The sequence below is a fragment of the Ostrinia nubilalis genome, chromosome 16 (genome assembly GCF_963855985.1).
Source record: "Ostrinia nubilalis chromosome 16, ilOstNubi1.1, whole genome shotgun sequence".
Taxonomy (NCBI): Eukaryota; Metazoa; Arthropoda; class Insecta; order Lepidoptera; family Crambidae; genus Ostrinia; species Ostrinia nubilalis.
The window spans coordinates 5,137,979-5,154,483 of NC_087103.1; the positions used below are offsets into that span (position 1 = coordinate 5,137,979).

The following is a 16,505-nucleotide window of genomic DNA, read 5'->3' on the forward strand; positions in this document are numbered from 1 at the left end:
TAATAATTATGATAGTTTTTTAAAATATTAGTTTCGTGAATCGAAGTGAAATGTTTTTCATTCCAGGTTTAACATAGCACAAGCAAACTTGAAATACCTGTAAGTACCTTTATAAGAAATTTATTTTTTGTTCATTTTACAATCTTTTCTATTAAAGTAAGAAATAGCTTGTTTAATTTAATTATCACTTGGCTTCACAATGTTATAAATATGATAATACATAATAATAAGAGGAGAGGTGAGGTAGGATTTTCAAGTGAAAAATCATGTTCCAGGTAAAGTAAAAGTACCTAAATTGAAAAACTTTTAGGAAAGCTCCAAGTCGAACGGTGTCGATTCGTAATCTATGGACTTAATTTGTTCCTTTCGTTCTGCCTCTTCCACTTTCGTACCTTTTTCTCGTTCATTTCCCCTCGATAATTCTTTTAATATTTATACCAGAAAAGCTTTTAATAAACTTACTATTTGCATGACAAGAGCGGGTACAGAAAGCTCTTAACTCTGTGGCAATATTCCCAGATGTAAAAGCTAGTAACAGATTATAAAAGAACTACTGCAAAAAGACGCTGCGATGAGTTGCATCTGAAAATAAATAAGAAGAACATTTGTTACAATTACTCTACCTTTTTCCTGTGGCTTCACTCGCGTGTTGTTAAATATTAACGCATGTCACCCGATCACAATATTGTGAAATACCTATTACTTTGTATCAAAACATAAATAAATATGCCTTTTAACCCTGAGAATAATGGCATTGCCATACAAACTTTTTTTTTACTTAACAATTTTTTTGCGAAAAAAACAACCTGCATCTTTCCTTAAGGTTTTGTTTATTATGTATGTTATAGTCAAACCTCGAAGTTCCGGCACTCCTAGGTTTGACTAGTCAATCCTCAGGTCTGACTAGAAGTCTTAGTCAAAGCCCAAACATTTCGGCCTTTGACTAAATAATGTTAGTCAAACCTAGGAGTAACTAACTTGGTCAGGCAAAGGTCGAAACTCAATTTAATGAAATCGGGGTTTGACTAGTCAAACCTCAATTAAGACTAAACTGAACTATACTTAATTCTGATCTCGAACTTATTGCATAGGCGTTACGACGGTCGGTTTCTTTAGGTGAAGGTACGAGTAACTAAACTTAAACAATACTGAGGTTGGTTGTCAGTGTTTCTAGATCGATCTTGATTAATTACTAATTTTTAGGGTTCTGTTACCTTAAAGGATACAGAGTTTAGACCCTATTATTATGACTTCGCTAAATGTTGTCTGTCACCAGGCTCGTATCTCATGAATCATTCACTTTAAAAATAAATAATTCAATAACTTAAATATTTAAGGGGGGGGGGGGGGGGGGGGGGCTCCCATACAGCAAACGTGACTTGTTGCAGTTTTTTACTTGATATTTATTAAAACGTAAACAGGTGAACCCTTGAAATATGCACATAATTTTAGTTGTATTTTAAAAATAAGTCATAAAATTAAAATAAAATAAATATTTAAGGGGGCTCCCATACAACAAAAGAGTCGCACGGAACCCTTCGTGAGCGAATCCGACTCACACATGGGTGGTTTTCTATTTGCCGTCTACTTTTGACCAAGTCTGTCAGTCGTTTCTAGGATTGACTAGGCAAAGCCCGAAACAGATTATTTTAGTTTCGACGTTTGACTGAACCGTTTAGGCACTTCTAGGTTTGACTTAGTCAAAGGCCGAAATAAGAATTTACTTCGGGGTTTGCCTGAAGACCTTGGTCAAACCTAGGATAGACCAGTCATTCCGCGAAGAGACTGCATATCGACCTTTGACTATGACATGTATACCACCTACCATATGTATAAATCATTCAAAATAGGTTTTGTTCTTGATTTATATATTACACTAGCTGTACCCGCGACCTCGTACCCGTGAAAACCCGTTTTCGCAACATTTCCTTTTTTTTTTCTGCACCTATTACTCGTAGCGTGATGACAAATAGCCCATAGCCTTCCTCGGTAAATGAGCTATCTAACACTGAAAGAATTTTTCAAATCGGACCGGTAGTTCCTGAGATTAGCGCGTTCAAGTAAACAAACAAACAAACAAACTCTTCAGCTTTATAATATTAGTATAGATTATTATGATTTACACCGATATTTTCCTTATTTACATGAAAATTAAAGCCATGTAAATAGACAAGTAGTTTCATGACTACTCAACTGTAATATTGTTCATGACAGTTTAGCATTTCCAGGAATTAAACGCTGGTCAACGTATAAATAAAACCGAAGTGAACTTAGTCCAACTACAGCCTGCTTGGCAACATCATCAAATGGATTAGTAGATTCTGAATACCTTATAAAAAATATAATTAATCTTAATTGACTTAATATTGCTTTTTTGAGACCTTGTTTAAAACAAAATTGTATCTATGGAGATACAATGAAGATAAAATAGTTTTATCCTAATTTCTACGAGCATTCTCTTTCAAACGAGCTCAATCATTTACTGTGTCAATGTGAATCAAACTGCTTCATAGTAGTTATTCAATATTTAGCGTTATGAGTCGCATCTCAAAGTAATTAATTTGCTTCATGGGTGGTAGGTACTTTATTCAGAACAACAAACTAAATTTTTACAGGTAATTTGCTTCATAGTAATATTCATTCACGAATACGCTAGATTCACATCTCTATCGCCATTGATAACCGCTGCAGTCCTAGCTACGACGCTACGGCGGGCGGACGCGCTACGAGCGCCGTAGTCGACTACGAACAGCTGCGCGAGTCGAACTTCGGTTCAAAGTGAAAGTCGTTCGAACTACGAAAGTTACTTTGCGAACAAACTTATGTGTAGTAGTGATTTTTTTAATATTAGTAAGTGACAGTGTAGTGTTTTAAGTGATTTAAAAGTTTGGACACCAATAATTAGTGAATTATGTGAGGCAAAACTTAAAAAATGTTGAGAAATGTGAGTGAAGTGTTAATGCATACATCTCTGGATTTATGGGACTATTTCGACATGGCGCCCGTAGAAGTGAATTCTACTGATGGATTGGACAGCACAGTCCCACCGCCTGAGGACTTTGTGGTTGCAGTGTACAGTGTCTTATTGGTTGTGGGAGCGATCGGCAACGTGACCGTGTTCGCTTCTCTGCTCAGGTCACGCCGCCGGAAGTCGCGGGTCAACCTGTTGATGACCCATTTGGTTGTTGCTGACATGATTGTGACGTTCATCGTCATCCCTTTGGAGGTAAGAAAACGTTATTGACCCGTTACTTCCCGGAAAAGTAATAGCTGATTAGAAAGAAAGAAAGAAAGAAAAAAAGAAAGAGAGAAATAAAGAAAGAAAGAAAGAAAGAAAGAAAGAAAGAAAGAAAGAAAGAAAGAAGAAAAATGTTTTTGATTAGGAGATTATCTGTACAAAGAACTTTATACAACAGGATAATAATAATTAACCTACGTCTCTAAAGGATATTCTCTGGCAGAAAAAGCTTACAATATAGGCCACTTTTATTTTAGACTAGCTTTCCGCCCGCGGCTTCGCCCGCGTGGAATTGTGTCTGTCACAAAAAAACTTTATCGCGCGCGTTCCTGTTTCTAAAACCGGGATAAAAACTATCCTATATCCTTTCCCGGGACTCAAACTATCTCTATCCCAAATTTCATCAAAATCGGTTCAGTGGTTTAGGCAGACAGACAGACAGAGTTACTGTCGCATTTATAATATTAGTATAGATAGTATTATTATAATTATATGTAAAAACATAACTGTTTTTTTTAACTACTACTAATTATAAGATGACTTTCGTAGGTAATGATACTTACCTAATAGATTCTAATGAATGGAGTTAGTTAAATCGTAAAATTAATGAAATACAAGAATGAGAGAATTATTGTTTATGGCTCTGAATCTGAATTTAAATTACGAGTACATCATTTTATTTGTGACTTTTATCGTGACCTTTAATAATAAGCGTAATATTGTAAAAACCAAACAAAGCTATGTTATTAAAATATCGTGTGGTAAAATTTCAAGTAATTTAAAAGACTCGGGTAGACAACAAAAATGTAAATAATTACTCATGAAATAATTTAAAAATAATCTCTAAAAGATTTTGCCGTTTTATTTACGTTACCACTAGTTACCAGTACCCACGTTAACTTATTTAAAAATGTTTTAGTAATAGAATGTGTTTCTTTAATTGGCTTATGTTCAAGTTGTATCTTCCTGCACATTTATGTACAATTTAATGCTGTTGAAACATTGTTAAACAAATAAAATAAAATAAAAAATAAAAGATACCTTGTGCGTTTAATTTTTTCAAAAAAAATACATAAAAATAGTAACTAGTCCTGTTAACCCCTCGCGGGTCATTTGTTTTCAGTAAGTATTCAATATTTTGCTTTCATTTTAAGCCCATATGAATCTGGGGCAAGCATTTTTTATTATTTGTAACTGTCTACGTTTGACCTCAATCTCACCTGACGGTAAGTGGTGATGATATATTGGCCTATCTCTTACATAAACGGCATAACAGTGTTCATTTTTGTTGCCAAATTACATCTATTATGGCTACATTATGCTAGAATTTAGATTAATGTGGCTTTGTGTCTGAAAAGGGCAAACTTTGTGAGCGTTGTGGTTGTGGTTTGTAAATACACCAAAGCAGAGAAGGGTGGGACCATCATTTAGTTAAAATACGTTTCTAAAACATTCAGGAATACAACGGATATAGAATCTTATATCTACGAGTATAAAAGCGAAAGGTCACTTTTGCATGGCGGATCCTTTTAGAACGTAGGTGCTCACTAAGACGGGATTTTGCAAAATTCATCCCCTAAGGGGGTGAAACGCGATCCACGCGTACGCTACGAAGTCGCGGGCGGCTGCTAGTACATAATAAACTGTGTCTTAATGGTAACCATTGTTTACTTCGGATATACGGCAAGCCAATTAATATTCCGATCCATATTGTCCTATTGTCCTAATATTGATATACTCGTACTGCCAATATGGATAGGTAATTGGTGTATAGCTAGAACAATGAATATCTACTGTATTCTATCCCGAACTCGGTCAGTACGTGAAATATCCTAGCAAAACAAAGAAAGATCGAACACAAATAAAATTTTCTACATTGACTTTATATCTCTAGTTCTCGAAATATCTTAGACCTTTACTTCTATCAAATTAGCTGAAATAACAATCCTATTTTCCACTTCTTAAATTAGGTCGGACCGACGAGACGGGCTTACTTAAGACTGAAGTGGACCCAAAAATAACACGTGAGCCGATATCGCTTTTTTAAGAATAGTAGCTATAACTAGTTGTAAACTTGAATTAAGCTTTTTATAACGGTACTTTTAAGGTTACAGTTTCCTATCTTTTATAGCATATACGGAAATTTGCATGAAATTGATTAAATATTTTGTCACACAGGTGACCGGCAAAATCTACATAATATTAAGGCTGAGTTGCACCAACTTAATTTAACCGTTACTATAACATTAAACGGTGTTTTTTGTATGGAATTTGACAGATTTTTGACGTTTGTTGAAGTCATTTTTTTATGATTGAAACATTGCATCCAAGCTTTGTTTTTGCTGTTTTTGAAGTAAAAATTAGTCGTTCTTAATCCTGACAGTCAAATTTTACTATACCTAGTTATATCCCAGCTTAGCTTTATCTTTGTTTATTACATAGCAAAACGTTATTAGATAGCATTATGTAGGTTTATACCTAGTCCAGATATTATTATTTATTAATTATTTGCTCACTTAAAAAGCTTTTCTTGTTCATTTTTTTTTTATTGTAAATTTTTTTCTTAATTTGTATAACATTCTTGGATGGATGCACTTTAATAAATTATTATGTACGTATTGTTTCTCGGAGGAGGGCGTTGATCCCTGCGACACAGTTTTATACTTCTGCAGGGGTCATCGTTTTTCCATTGTATCATGTACCCTTGCACTATTATCTATATCTATACTTATAATAAATCTGTAGAGAGGTCAATTCTGTACATGAAATATATTTTCAAAATAACTATCAGGGGGTGATTAGTGATCGATACTGATGCCAAAAATGCAATCAGTAAAATTTTTGTCTGTCTGTCTGTCTGTCTGTCTGTCTGTCTGTCTGTCTGTCTGTCTGTATGTTCCTTATAGAAACAAAAACTACTAGACGGATTTTAACGAAACTTGGTACAATTATTCTTCATACTCCTGGGCAGGTTATAGGATACTTAGGAATTCCCACGGGAAAGGGAATTAGCGGGAAAATCCTTTTGTATGAGAAATCTAAACCGCTTAAGTTAGATGCTTGAAATTTGGCATGCAGGTACCTTAGTAAACTTAAAGCTTAGTTACAACAGGATATTGAAAAATTCCCACGGGAACGGGAGTTAGCGGGAAAAAACATTTGTATGAAAAATCTAAACCGCTTAAGTTAGACGCTTGAAATTTGGCATGCAGGTACCTTAGTAAACTTAAAGCTTAGTTACAACAGGATATTGCAAAATTCCCACGGGATCGGGAGTTAGTGGGAAAAAACATTTGTATGAAAAAATCTAAACCGCGTAAGATAGACCCTTGAAATTTGGCATGCAGGTACCTTAGTAAACTTAAAGCTTAGTTACAACAGGATATTGCAAAATTCCCACGGGAACTGGAGTTAGCGGGAAAAAACATTTGTATGAAAAAATCTAAACCGCGTAAGATAGACGCTTGAAATTTGGCATGCAGGTACCTTAGTAAACTTAAAGCTTAGTTACAACAGGATATTGCAAAATTCCCACGGGAACGGGAGTTAGCGGGAAAAAAAATTGTATGAAAAAATCTGAACCGCGTAAGATAGATGAAGGGGGGGTAAAACGAGATCCACGCGTACGAAGTCGCGGGCGGCCGCTAGTACTAAATAAAAAATAAATTATTGTTAAATTATGTTATTAGTTCACGTGCCTGTGTCGTAGGCAACGTCTAATTGCACCATCGTATCGGGTTAACGTGTAATTGCTATCCGTTCCTATTACCGTACCTACGTACCGTTCTGTCGCTAGAGCTAGTGCTAGTATAGCTTTGAGTGAATTGGAATGTATTTCGGAAACGTTCAAATGCCATTTCGCATACGAACCTGCTACTAATTCGTATAAAAATTCTGCTATTTCGTGTGCGAATTGAAATTCTGGAGCTTTAAAAACTTCTAGCAATTTTGACCTCTGTTTCATTGAATTCGAAACTTAGTGCAATCAACATTTAGAATAATAATTTGGTACAATGGTTTTTGGTTTGCTTATTGATATTCTTGGAATTAATTTGAAGTTGTCTTTATTTAATTATAAATAGTTATCGTCGACAAAATCTTAGAATATTTAAACTTCTTCTATCAGCTTTCTTTCACTAAATTAAATAAATGAAATATCTTAGGACATATTTTTATACTGAGTAGAACAAAGCTTGTACTATAGATAATCAAACAACGCATGAAAAACAAACATTTACACAAATATTTGATTTATGTGGGTCGAACCTGCCACATTTAGCATGGTCATAATGCACATTCTGGCCGGACAGTCGTCATTCTATAATTGAATGAGACCCGTAGCATGTATCGCCTCAGGCGTCGGTTAACGTGCCCATCGTTTGGTAGACCACTTCCGTAAACTCAGTGGCCGGTTATTACCGGAAGTCACCGGATATCCGGATAGTAGGAGGCTGCGGTGGCCTGCGCATTTTAGTAGATTGTTATATTTTTGTTCCGTATGAAAACGTTATTTATTCGTATTTTGGATAAGCCTCCTTATCAAATTTTTAATTCTTAACAGCTTCTCTAGTATTATAACATCTTTCGCATATTGTCTTATGTTCTTTGGTTGTATTAACCCTATAAATATTTAACCACATTGAATTCTCAATTAGATTCAATTAGTATGCAATCTTGGAAAAAACTTTCTGCATATTTTATGGCTATTTTATTAAAGTTGAAGATTTTGAACTTTCGCGTTCAATTTCAACTAAAATAGAGAAACACGGGTCTCAACGCGATATTTTTTATGAATTACTTACATAATATATTATAATGTTACTCAAGGCTTGACGTTTCGGCTGCTATGCGTCGTCACAAGCAGACTGGCGGCTCTATAAAAATGTTGCGTTGAGACTAAAATAGAGTTTTAGTTGTGCTAAAGTTGTTAATAATGGTGGATAGAAAATCTGGTTTGTGGCGTAGTTACTGTATATTAATATGTTACTACTCCAAAAAGCATATTAAATAAACCTACTTTACAGTAATTACTCTTGATTTAATTACTTGGTCTCATCACACTCACAGTAACGCCGCAAATGTCCCAAATTGGATAAATTTTCAGTGTAAATCAAAAACCTTTAATTTAGATAAAACACTTGAAAATTCACTTCCAACCATAATACAGCTGGTTAGAGTTCAAAATGTAGCGATCACTATTTGCCCTACAGTTTCCTAGATTTACTTGACCTCACAATGTCAAGGGTTTTATCACAAATTATGAGATCTACGTAACGAATAAATTGAATTGGGGCCAAAAGAAACAAGTTTGAATAAAACATGAGCGTTTGTTACAGAGATGACCACATCAGACTTTTTTATAGAAGACAACAGAAAAAAGCAGAAAGTTTGTTCCTTACAGGATGTCACTTAGTTAAAATATAGGGCAACTTAGACCCTTTGCTTGATTACGAAAAAATACTGTCAAGATAATCTAATCTCTAATCTAAGGGCTGATTTTGCAATCATCAGTCAACTTTTAACTGAAGAAGATACTCAATAACTCTTCCACTAAAGTTTGTCTAGCTAGAAAGTTTAAATTCAGATTTTCAAACATAATGCTGCATCAAACTTTTTAGAACATGAGAAATCGAAATGTTAGATGGGATGGGATTACAGTTTGATGGGAACCAAACTGATTTTTTAATAACTACGAGTACAGGTAATGCAGTATTAATTAAATATTCCCAACCCATCTGTCGAGATTCAGAAACATTACTCAACATTTTCATTACATTAATTTTAGTCTGTCTAGATACGAAGTTATATCATTCAGTGGTTTCGGCGAAAAATCAGACAAACCGCCAGAGGTATTATTATATTACTTAGTTAAGTTAAATTCCGACAGCAGATTTTTTGAGCGTGCCAATTAGAGATGAGACGTATTTACTAGAACAGATCCACACACTAGGTATTTTACAGTACTAGGCGGCACCTATTCCAATTTTTTAAATGTACTTGATCCACCTAGTATTTTATAAATTACACGATTTCCGACCCTATCATCAAAGTAATAGAGGTTATTATTGCGTAATCCGTAGTCGTGTATTACGCGCACCTAGTATTTCTCGCTAAGCTTATGTACGAACGTAGAGATTCACTCCGTCTCTGTCTGACCAAACAAATTTGAGCGCGACGAAGCAAACGCACACAAACGTAGTCAAACCATATTCAAATAAGAAAAAATATGTCAATATTTTTATGAAATTGATATCTTTTAAATACGCCAACTTTTAAGTTGACAGTCCTAAGCCTGTTGAAGTATGAAGGGAGGAATTATTATTCAATTTCAAATTGCATTATTCATACTACGGTTGTATCTTTTAAAAAAAAAAATGTATTTTAAAGTCATATTACGTGGATTAGTCCGCACTAGTCGCGTCAAGTATGCTAAATTACTACGTACTAGGTGGAATAGGTATTCGGATCGAGTATTAATAAATACTAGGAATAGGTGCACCTAGTATCAAATTTACCTAGTATAACCCATCTCTAGTGCCAATTTGGGGCTTATTGAATTTCTCGCTGCCGGGTCGGTGGGGCCTGCAGACAGAAACCATAAGGGCTGGAGTCGCGTGTTTAAGAGCACGTGGGTAACACAATACAGCCCGCGGCAAATGCTCACGTGGACGCATTTAAATTGAGCTATTAATAAGTAATAATAATCTGTTGGAGGTTTACATAATAATAAAAGGTACATAATAATGAAAGGTTCATGATTGAAACAGACAATGACTTTACGCACAGAATCTTTTATCGGGCCAAGCAGGTATAAACCAACACCAAACGACACAAGTTATCTACAGTTATCAGTAGAGTTTACTGCATATACACGTATTTGCAGATTTTAGTCTGTAATGTACGAAATACATAATGATGAATACGAAAACGGCCAAAAGTAGCGGCTTACGACACGTGAAACCATTTAATTTTTAACCGACTTAATGAAAAGGGGCTTATCAATCCCAAGTTCTTGAATTTTCCTCGTAAAGGGCCTACGTCCTAAACAATTTCAATTTGGAAACCACTCGACTCCGTAATATTACGTACGTCTTGAACCGAACAATGGGTCAACGTCTTTGTCGTCTTTGTTTTAATGAGTTTGATGGCACTTGGACGAGGGCAAACACCTTTACAAAGAAACAATTATTTTGGCATAAGATGTCAATTCGATAAAACTTAATATGGTTGTTTCCTATACGTACGGTTGTCTTTTGTATTATATTACGTCATTCAGACATTTATTTTACCTAGATATTTATTTTTAGGGTTCCGCTTTGGGTAAGCGTAAAAACGTGACCTTTTCAGTAAGACTGTCACCAGACTGTATCTCATGAACCGTGATTGCTAAACAGTTGAAAATGTAGGTATATCTGTGGCCGCTATAACAACAAATACTAAAAACAAAAGAAAATAAATATTTAAGTGGAGCTCCCATACAACAAACCTGATTTTTTGCACGAAAACTTTAATTTCAGGAACTATAATATCTTAAAGTTTGTATGGAACCCTGGATGCGCGAGTCCGACTCGCACTTGGCCGGTTTTTTAAAGGCAAGTTGGCGGGCATAAGTTTTATTTCGTATTGAAAGTAGGTAACTACAAAATTCTGACCACTGATTTTGATAAGTAACAGTGTTTTATAAAGTAACTAGCGGCCGCCCACGACTTCGTACGCGTGGACCCCGTTTAAATCCCCTTAGGGGTTAAATTTTGCAAATTTCGCCGTAAAAACCGTCCTTGGACTTCAAAGAACAATAAAAAAAAGAATTGGTAAAAGTGGTCCAGGCGTAGTTGAGTAATGCGCTTACCAACACATTTTGCGATTAATTTTTATATTATAGAAGATAATTAATCTTATAAAGTAATAATTTAATCTAATTGTTTACACAATGTACGAGTATACCCCTAAGGCTCACCTGTACAGTCTGCTGAACAATTTTCTAGATAAATATGATCACAAAAATATTACATGTTATGATAACGCTATATTGTGCCTGGATATTATGTTAACTTTCGCTCAGCGAGCGCACGTGCTATCCTGTCTTTTCACTTAACGCAATTTGAACTATACAGGGTGTTAGGTAAATGGGTTTTTAAATTTTCATACAAAATAAAATGTATAAAGTCAGATTTGTATGAAAATTAAAATAATTAAAATAATGATATCAATTTTCTGACTTCACCATACCATTTATATGCATATGTTAACATGGGCTAGTGTCGGCTTATAAACGTACCCATTTACCTAACATCTGTATGTTCCGCAGTATGTCACTCTATTATCCACTCTATACACTTACACACTCTATATTAGCCTTAATGTTCTATCACCCTTTATTGTGCTGTCTAACTTGATGTAAGTATCGTGGAACTTGGGGAACACGATGTTAGTTCAGACTCCGAGTGAGCACACGATCGCTACGCTATTCTTGGAACTTTAAAGTGAATTGATTTGATTTGATTTCGCATAGCCGTGTAGTTTCGGTACAGCAGAATAGGACCTCTTTCCGATGTCGTAAGCGACTAAACTACAAATGTGCTAACCGACCTGGACCAGTTGCAGTGTGAGCAGTGTATGCCAATCACCTCCACTCTTCCCGTGGATGTCGTAAGCGACTATTGACCGTATACTCGTATGTAGGCTAACATATGGCCTCACTAACCGGACCAGGGTGGGGAGTTGAGGCCAATTATGCCATTTGCTTCTGATAAATTAGAGAGGGTCGTTTTGCAGTGGGAACGTAATAACATGATGATGATGTATACAGCATGTGCAATGCTCCATTATCCCATAATAATATTAGTCCAGTCAATAAAGCATTATACAGTGTGTCCGGGCATGTAGTGATCAAACTTTATGGGCCAAATCTAGGAACAATTTTATCGATAAAAATACTTTAAATTTGGGGCTTGACCCATTTATGGCAAAATTACGAGGATTTAAGTTTTGAATTTTTAGTTTTCACCTCTTCCTTCAAAACCAAGTGAAAGCGTGGGTAGCTTAACATTAATAAGCAAATATTTTATATCATGCGATAGCCAATAAAATTATCTATTAGCAAAAGTAGAAAACAGATACAAGTTTCATACATTTTAAGGAAGTAAGAATGGATTTAATTAGAAAAAAACATGACTTTTTTCACTTCTTTTTCAGTTATTTTCCAACACAAGAAAAACCAGGCCGTTAAGGTATGTTTTATTTGCATTGTATTATTAGTATTTGAGCTATTCTACAAAACGAATGTAAATTTATTAGTCTACGTCTATTATTTTCGACGTAATTGTTGAACAAAGATACCCCTTCCCAGCGGTTTCCATAGCGCACGCGACATGCGAAAATGCACTGCCTGAAAGAATCACACAACCTATTCCGATTACTATGGAAACCGCTGGGAAGGGGGTATCTTTGTTCAACAATTACGTCGAAACTAATAGACGTAGACTAATAAATTTACATTCGTTTTGTAGAATAGCTCAAATACTAATAATACAATGCAAATAAAACATACCTTAACGACCTGGTTTTTCTTGTGTTGGAAAATAACTGAAAAAGAAGTGAAATAATTAACTTTTTAAAAAAATAAAACCGACTTCAAATGCGTGAACACAAAAAAAAACTAAAAATTAAAAATATTGCGTATAAAAAAGTTCATCTCCAATTTTTCACCCTTGGGGATGAAATATTTTCTTCAAATTCGCATGAAACCACCCTTTTGATAATACCTATTCAACAAAAAAATAATCGTTCAAATTGATTTATAATCGGCGGAGATATTGCGTATAAAAAAGTTCATCCCCAATTTTCCACCCTTGGGGGTTGTTTTTTCTATTATTAAATTTAAATGGGACCACCCTTGAGGTATTACCTATACGCCGAAAAAAGATTTGTTCAAATCGGTTCATAATTGGCGGAGTTATCGCGTAACAAACATAGAAAAAAAAAAAAAAACATACGGGTCGAATTGAGAACCTCCTCCTTTTTTGAAGTCGGTTGAAAAGTCATGTTTTTTTCTAATTAAATCCATTCTTACTCCCTTAAAATGTATGAAACTTGTATCTGTTTTCTACTTCTGCTAATAGATAATTTTATTGGCTATCGCATGATATAAAATTTTTGCTTATTAGTGTTAAGCTACCCACGCTTTCACTTGTTTTTGAAGGAAGAGGTGAAAACTAAAAATTAAAAACTTAAATCCTCGTAATTTTGCGAGAAATGGGTCAAGCCCCAAATTTGAAGTATTTTCATCGATAAAATTGTCCATAGATTACGCCCTTAAAGTTTGATCACTACAAGCCCGGACACACTGTAGATGGAAATCCGTGGAACACAATTTTTGACTTCGGGACTTTATTTAGACTAGTTAGGAGGTGAACATAGCAAAAGTCCCCGTCCCCCGAATACTCATGTCACTAGGACGCATAGTTTCCGAGGATTAAGCGAAAAACCGAAGAGTGGTACCTTTAAACCCCCCTCTCCCCGCCGGCTCAAGGGCTAAGGGCGGGGACTTTTACTATGTTCACCTCCTAACTAGTCTAAATAAAGTCCCGCGGTCAGAAATTGTGTTCCAGGGATTTCTCTCTACACCGTAGTTAAAGCATTCATTGACTGGACTATATGTATATTTTACTCATATTAAAATCAAATCAAATCAAAAATCTTTATTTACTCACACATACATACCCACATTGAAAATAATATTATTTAACAAGCTTGTTTTACACAGAAAGCTTGTGATATCTCTATGTTTACAGCTTCAATTTTCACTCTTTGTCCCTTTTTCGTTTGTCAAACTTATACAGCTCGTCAAATAACTTTACTCGTACTTACTATTTGTGTTTCCCAATTTACTTACCCTCATACAAAGCTTTTGTTTAATCACCTCTACATATAATAAACGCGGATACAGTATTCGTGTATCTGCTGAAACTTAGCAGTTTTCGGAGCAGGATTCGCGCTAAAGAAAATAAAGCCAGAGTGAGTATAATTATCATGAAACATTTTATAAAATTGCCGGAATTCTTAAGCTTATTTAGAGAGATGCTTTGAGAATTTGAGATGCTACACGGGCGTTGTTTTTGCCGCTCCGTTGTTCTACATTATGAATCTGAGGGCTTAGTGTGGATTTACATCAAACTTCGTCACATAGGCTGTGTTAAAAAAATATATGAAGATTTTAGTTCTTTGAAGTTTCCGCTAGGGGCGCTGCACAATCCGTCATACATTTAATGACACTTTTTTACGCAGTCGACATCGAATGCGTTTGACGTAAACTCACACTACGCCCCCTGACGTGCGTATGCGTGCCGCTGCGGCACCGCTGCGGTGACGCACTGAAAGTACTGAAATCTCTCTTCTCTTTAGTGTTTATTTGTTTAATTTATGAATTCGCGTTGCTCAGTGTTTCAAACCAGAAATGTGAGGCAAATACTTAAATGGAATGAAATTCCGTTTGAGAAATGTACACTGAATTCGATCACAACGCAAATAACAATGGTAACATTTTACACGTGCATTATGCTTGAGTATTATTGTAATATTAGAATTAATTTAATATAATTTTACAAGTATATCATACAACGTCGGCAAATAAAGCAAAATATTTTCGGAAGTATTAGGACCTACAAGGAAAGGCTTAAGTTAAGACTTAGCGAGATAAGTTATTTTTGCATTACGAGTTCTTTCATCATCATCATCATTTCAGCCATAGGACGTCCACTGCTGAACATAGGCCTCCCCTGATGATTTCCACAATAGCTTGGTGGCAAAACATTATTTTTCTCGTAAGTCTATTTCCAGTACAGATTATAAGGTTCACCAGAAGTTAGGGTCAGAAAGGTATGTAAACAAATAGTTCTCAAATATCAGAAGTCATTAAACTGTCAAAGCCTTCTGTAAATTCATAATTATTTAACTAAATACTATCATGAGATTAGCCAGAACCACCATCCCCAGTTTCTAAGTGGCAAAATTACCGCATGAGTTTGCAGTAATACGAGTACATAGAGCAAATATTTAATTTAAATTATAATTCGGGGAAATGTAATTCCCCAATTCCGGGGAGACGCGAAATGATATTATCTTGTCATACAGAACTACGGGCGTTGACTTACGTTGGTACAGTGAAGTGTTTTCAAGGACGGATCCCTAAATCCTCTTTACCATAATAATTGTCAGTCTTCTAAAAATACTCTTTCCCCCTGGCTTAAGTTGTCATTTAGCATGGAAATATCATTTTAATCCAGTGTTCATCCTAGGTGTAACTTTTTATTAATAAGGGGGTTCATGTACAGTTCATGTATATCGGCAACTCAAAATTAAGGTACATAGGTACATGGTAGCAATCCCGTAATTTTACAAGTTTTGAAGTAATTGTTGTTGCAATTTACAAAGACTATCCAATTTTCTCTAGGTTGGTACCTACTTAATCAATAAAACAGGAAGCGATATTATATTGGAAACAGATAATAAGAAAATAAATTGTAACGGCACGATTTGAAAGGTCTTAATAAGGAAGAAGCGATCACCGTAATTATTTCCTATAACAAGAAAAGAAGCGATATTGAGTAATATCGTTTAATTTACTGTCCCATTTCGATAAATAAGAGCATACATATTTAGCGCATGAATACATTTTCGGGTCGCGTACAGCAAATAAGACTATACAGGGTGTCCCAAAAAGTAGTGTCAAGCCGAAGCCCAGAGGTAGAGCATCACTAGGGCTACCAAACCACTGTGACTTTTGATAGTTTTCAAGATAATAATATGATTTTTTTACAACTTATAGGATTATTAACTTTTGTAATTTACATTCGTGCGATATAAATACTTCTGAATCAGCTAGGCCTAGTATTCACCTAATAATAATAAAAAAATCAGGCATATACTTTATTTATTTGCGCCACAGTGGTAAAAAAGTGCCTAAACACAGAAATATAAAATAATCATAACTCGAAAACTCAAAAATCGCAGAACATACATGGGGGTGATTCGGATAGCCCTAGTGATGCTCTACCTCTGGACTTCAGCTTGGCACTACTTTTTGGGATACCCTGTTTATTTTTGTCACAATAGTTATAAGATGCTACTGTGTATAATAGCTTAATGTGCTGTCCGTACATTGTTGTGGTTATTTCATGCTGTACAAGTTTGCTGATGCATTCAGATGCCATTCCGCATAATAATGGTTCCATTACTAGCTCCAACAATGTTATGAGTGAGTTTAATA

At 35.2% G+C, this 16,505-nt stretch overlaps 1 protein-coding gene across 1 annotated transcript in view; it reads left to right on the forward strand.

Annotated features, from left to right (window-relative positions):
* The first annotated feature begins 2,932 nt into the window (after positions 1–2,932).
* The window catches only part of LOC135079472 (adipokinetic hormone/corazonin-related peptide receptor variant I-like), a 149,428-nt gene continuing 135,855 nt past the window's right edge, over positions 2,933–16,505 (forward strand). The window contains exon 1 of the mRNA XM_063974129.1: positions 2,933–3,226. Within this exon, the coding sequence (XP_063830199.1) occupies positions 2,933–3,226 (294 nt within the window). The remainder of the gene's footprint in view (positions 3,227–16,505) is intronic.